This window comes from Corvus brachyrhynchos, unplaced genomic scaffold (genome assembly GCF_000691975.1).
Source record: "Corvus brachyrhynchos isolate BGI_N302 unplaced genomic scaffold, ASM69197v1 scaffold115, whole genome shotgun sequence".
In the NCBI taxonomy this organism is placed as follows: Eukaryota; Metazoa; Chordata; class Aves; order Passeriformes; family Corvidae; genus Corvus; species Corvus brachyrhynchos.
Window position 1 is genome coordinate 9347115 of NW_008239553.1, and position 4773 is coordinate 9351887.

Sequence of the window (4773 nt, forward strand, 5' to 3'; positions counted from 1 at the left end):
CACAGAAAAGGACTGTCTTAGAGGTAACACCAGATAATGTTATCTCCTGCGTTATCATTCCAGTCACCTGCACTCTTGAAAGCAGAGTTTCCTTCCAGTTTTCGTCTTCCACAGTTGAAATGACAGCTTTTCTTTCATCCGTCCTCAAAGGTTATTAACAAAGCTCATTGTTCCCTCGATATTTGATTTCTCGGTATTAGAAGCAAGAGTAACTTTTTCCCAAACAACTCACTAGCTGAGATGAGTCCATAGGACTTAATAAAACCCCCATACTTCAATTACTTCAACTCTAAAATTCTTATTTTTAATAAGATTATGCATGAGTACTTGGTATTTGAACAGTAGCTACTACTCTGCATGTATATTGTTGCATACAACAATAAGAAAATAAGATCTAAAAATGACCAGTTAAATACACTTTCTTAAGCAACCATTTTTCTAAGACAAGTGTGAGAATCTCATGAACGTTATTTGGTTGGCAGGGGGAATAAAATTGTAGCAGCAGCTATACACCGACCATCTCACTCTTACAGAAGTCAAAGGAGTTGGTATCACAAATTCTGTTGCCATCACAAACATCTGTGAGCTTGCAGCAGGTGAATATTTATTAGTCCAGTACCAAAGCATTTGTGTATCTCCTTCTGATGAGATTTTTCAAATCACTTGCTTTAAGAGTGTTTACTTGAATTAGGTGATGAATACTTTTTAAGTCGCTTCTTTCGTTCCACTGCAGTTCGCAAAGCCTGAAGAATCAAATGTTTATTATTCAGGATGTTGTAGCTGCACAGGTTAAGGAGTTTGTTGAAATTCTCTTCAGTGTATGTAAGCAGGCCAGTGCCATAGGGAGCAGCACAGGTGGACACGTCTACTCTTCCCTGCTCCATCTCTGTGGGACCACGCTCCACATCTGAAATCAGAACGAAGCACAGCAATGGGATTGAGGTGGAAGACTGCAGTGCAAAATATACAGTTACAGATACAAGGAGATGAATTATCCCCTGAAAATGGTTCAAGATTTAATTACTGTATAGTAACTATGTCAGCTGCACTAATAAAATCCACTAGTTCGCTGCTTGGCTGCAGTCCAGAATTGACTGGCAGAACAACTTTCCATGCAAAATGCTTTCCTCTCTAAATTAAGGTTGTGCATCAGAATATTTCATTTTTTAAGATTTTGAATTTTGTACGTTTAACTTTTCAGTTGAGTTCTGAGATGACAGCTCCTGGTCTACCAGCTGCTAGAAAATTACACCAGAGAGCTCCTGGATTGGGAATCCTCTCTATCAGGCGGCTGAGATTTTAAGCATGTGCAGCAGAACAAATAAGATAATGGACAGCATGAGGTCTTTTCCAATAAGATGGTTCATGGATTTTTGTTCTTTTTTTGAGGAAAGTTTCCTGGATCATACAAAATTAGCAATAAGAAAATTGGAGTTGATGCATGTAAAAGTATTTGTAAACTGAAACTCAATTTGCCAAGTAGGGTTGTTTTTCTGGTGAAACAAGCATTTCTTCTATTGCTGAACTAAAGAAAACGATCTGGCAACTTGTTAAAAATTACAGGTCTCAATCAGCCTTGTTACCCTGGCAGAGCCTTTGCTTCATTATATGTTTTCAGCACATTCTATTCTCAATTTTTTTTCATGTAAAAAAAGTAATTGGAGAATTCTAGGTTTGTTAACCAAGTAAACATTATATCTCCTTATGAGACTGTTAGGTGACAGTGTTAGCTACCAGTGGATATAACTTAGTAGCTGTCTCCTCTCCTTTATTAGCAAAGGTACATGACCTGCTTTAAGTGCCAGAGGGTACTTAATGCAGCTACTCATGCTTTTATTTTTAAACCCCTTCATTCCAATCCCTGATTAGCTGGCCAATACTAAATGCATCACTACAGGACTGGGAATATAATAACTTAGCCAACTCAGAAGCTTGCCAGTGTCTTGTTTTGGAAGAGGAACAAATTCCATGGATAAACTGGATGAGACAATCTCAAAAAATTATTAATGCTGTCAACTTACTCGGTGCCTTGTATTTTTGGAAGGTATCACACACCAGTGGAAAATAAGCCAAGATTGGTGCCTCTAAGCTATCCTCAAACACGTAGCACTCCTTCAGGTGTTCCCGGTCTTCCTGGCTCAGCTCTGTGCTGGGGAATGGGATCCCATGCTCCAAACAGTACTCTGAGAATAGGTCCAGTGGCTGGCTCAACAGAGAGGAGAGATGCAACACAAAGAGAGGTTGAAATGAGACCACCAAGCCCCATAATGTTTTGCTGCAGTAGACAATCTGAGATTGATTAATATGTTTATAAATAATGCTAACTATGCACTGGAACAAACATACCATCTTAATTTTGATATATCTTGGGCAACAGAAATTTGGTTGATTTGCTAACACTGTATTTTTAAAGCAAGGTTACTATTTACTGAAATTTATATGACATTCAGATAATTTTTGTGATTTAGTGGGCACAGTAGAGGATTTGGATAAGGAAACTTTGATTATGTGTGGCTTCTCAGATCAAAGGTTCTTAAATATTTGCATTCAGTGCATCTGTCTATGCCTTCATGTCCTCTTACAAATAAATTACATTAATTTCAATCATATGAGCCCCTCAAGGCTTCTTCAAATGCATAAAAAAATCCTGACTAAAACTCATGCCAACACCAAGAGTCAAACGTAAAAACAAAACTTTTCATTCCAAAAATTTCAAAATTATGTGTCATGTACTAATTACACTGTAAAAGTTATTTAACTAACTGTTGAGGATCTTGGTACCAGGATGACAGATACATAGAACAGGACATCTTCTATATGTCTGTGCTCGTATGCCTGTCCCAGACAGACACTGAAACAGCCCTGATGAAGGCAGTGACATCATGGTCACAGCATTGAATAGTACCATTGATACAATCATTTAACTTAATAAAAACCAGACCATTTTCTGGAGAGAAAAAAAAAAAAGAGAGAGAGAGACAGACAGCTGTGGTGGCAATTCAGCTGCTGGAGTCACACAGATAAAGAATCACTTCTTCAAAACATCACCAGAGTCTGTGATCCTCCACTGTAATTTAAATGGAGAATGACATCCACTTTCCTCTCTGGCCTCAGAATGGGTGGGCAGCTGGTGTTGATGAAGAAAGCTGTATCTATCAGCTTGAGATAGTCACTCATTTCATTCAGCTGGTTGGGAGAAGAATCCAGCACTGTGTCTGAAAGGAAAAAACTTTTATTATTAATTACTGCAGGATCAAGTCAATTTTTTTCAGAATTAGTGCAAGAAGAGGAGAAAGAAAAGACAGATGATGTATATTAGTGCTTGACACAAAGCCCACAGTTAAGTATTTGTCTTTGACACAATTTTAGTATCTACAGATCAACTCTGAGATCAGTAAGAGGGAGCAGTTCTGAAACTCAGCTTCATCCAAAGTGATAAATTACTCTGCTTTTTCAACACGTGTAAATTTGTGGATATTTAATTTCCATGGAAGTTTCAAATCACTCTTTTATGGATTTTCCTAGAAAGAAAAGAATTTAAGCAAGGCTGCTGTGCTTTCTCCAAGACAGAATTGAGACCATGAGTAAATCATCTGGGGCTTGGCAAAACCCATTCCACAAACACGTTAATCAGATAATATTAGTCAAATTTTGCTTTTATGATAAAACTTATCAAATACTCGTCCTCAGCAAGTATCAGCACCCGAATCTCCTTCAAAGATATATCTAAAGCAATTTACAATTACCTTTCCACATGCAAAAGCTCTCATTGTCCAAATATTTGTTATGTAGCTGCAAGCCCTTGAGAAAATTATGGTAAGTTGAAACCACTGGCCGTCCAGTCAACATCTCTCGAAGACTTTTGGAAAGGTAACCTTTGGGAATGGATAAGCAGGTTGTCTGTTCATGAGGCTTCTTGGGCAGAGCAGGATGGTCCCCTGCAGGAAGAACAAGAAGAGGGTATATGTCTGCATTTGGTCAGAGTGTTTCTCTGATAACAATAACAACCAAATCACCGTGGCCTCCAACCCCATCTGAGACTGAGTGCATGCAGAGTGTTCTGGGCAGTGGGTTTCAGCATCACACCATCACCTTGTTGTTCTCTGTCTGGTCTCTCCCTCCCCAAAGGGCTCTGGTAACCCTCTCATGACTAACAAAACTCCCCAGGGCTGTCGCACAGTGAGCAGCACAATGAGCAGCACAATGTTTTTTCCTGTTTTACAGCACAACTGTTTGTCTCTAGCTTTTCCTTCATTCTCAAGGGCTTGGTGTCCCCTAAGCCAGAAATAGGACACAAAAACAAACCCTTTACCAAATGTCATGTTTCACATTTCAGAGAGGTGTGAAGAAAATGCAGATGCAAGAGAAAAGTAATCTAAAGAACTAACCAATGTCACGCTCAGTGTCTCGAGTCCATCTGTGCCAGAAGTGTTCTGAATGACCTGAGAGGTAGACAGCATCCATAAAACTCTGGGAAAATATATTGCTCCATGTGCCTTGAAAGTGTAGAAAAAAAGAAAAGGTGCCATACTTAATATTAGTTTGAATTTTTAGAGCACAGCTATGGCAACATACTTGGATCCAGTCTCTGTTTTAGTTATGAAATATTATGAATTTTCATATAAATATCAAATGCCATGCCATTCCACACAATATCTGGCTTACAATCAGGCCATTTCTGAATCTTGGCTGTCTATAAAAGTCAAGCTGTGAGTTTAAATACTTCAGATGATCAGTTTGTGTGGGGGTGTGTGTGTGGGGGGGGGGGGGGGT

General features: G+C 38.9%; 1 protein-coding gene across 3 annotated transcripts in view; it reads right to left on the reverse strand.

Moving 5' to 3' along the window:
• Positions 1–282: 282 nt before the first annotated feature.
• Positions 283–4773, reverse strand: part of LOC103620951 (cytosolic phospholipase A2 epsilon-like) — a 21206-nt gene continuing 16715 nt past the window's right edge. For all 3 annotated transcript variants that reach the window (XM_008639695.2, XM_017742122.1, XM_017742123.1), the window contains 5 exons: positions 4389–4496; positions 3747–3938; positions 3049–3215; positions 2022–2202; positions 283–907 (listed from right to left, as the gene is read on the reverse strand). In XM_008639695.2, the coding sequence (XP_008637917.2) occupies positions 669–907; positions 2022–2202; positions 3049–3215; positions 3747–3938; positions 4389–4496 (887 nt within the window). In that variant the 3' untranslated portion in view covers positions 283–668. The remainder of the gene's footprint in view (positions 908–2021; positions 2203–3048; positions 3216–3746; positions 3939–4388; positions 4497–4773) is intronic.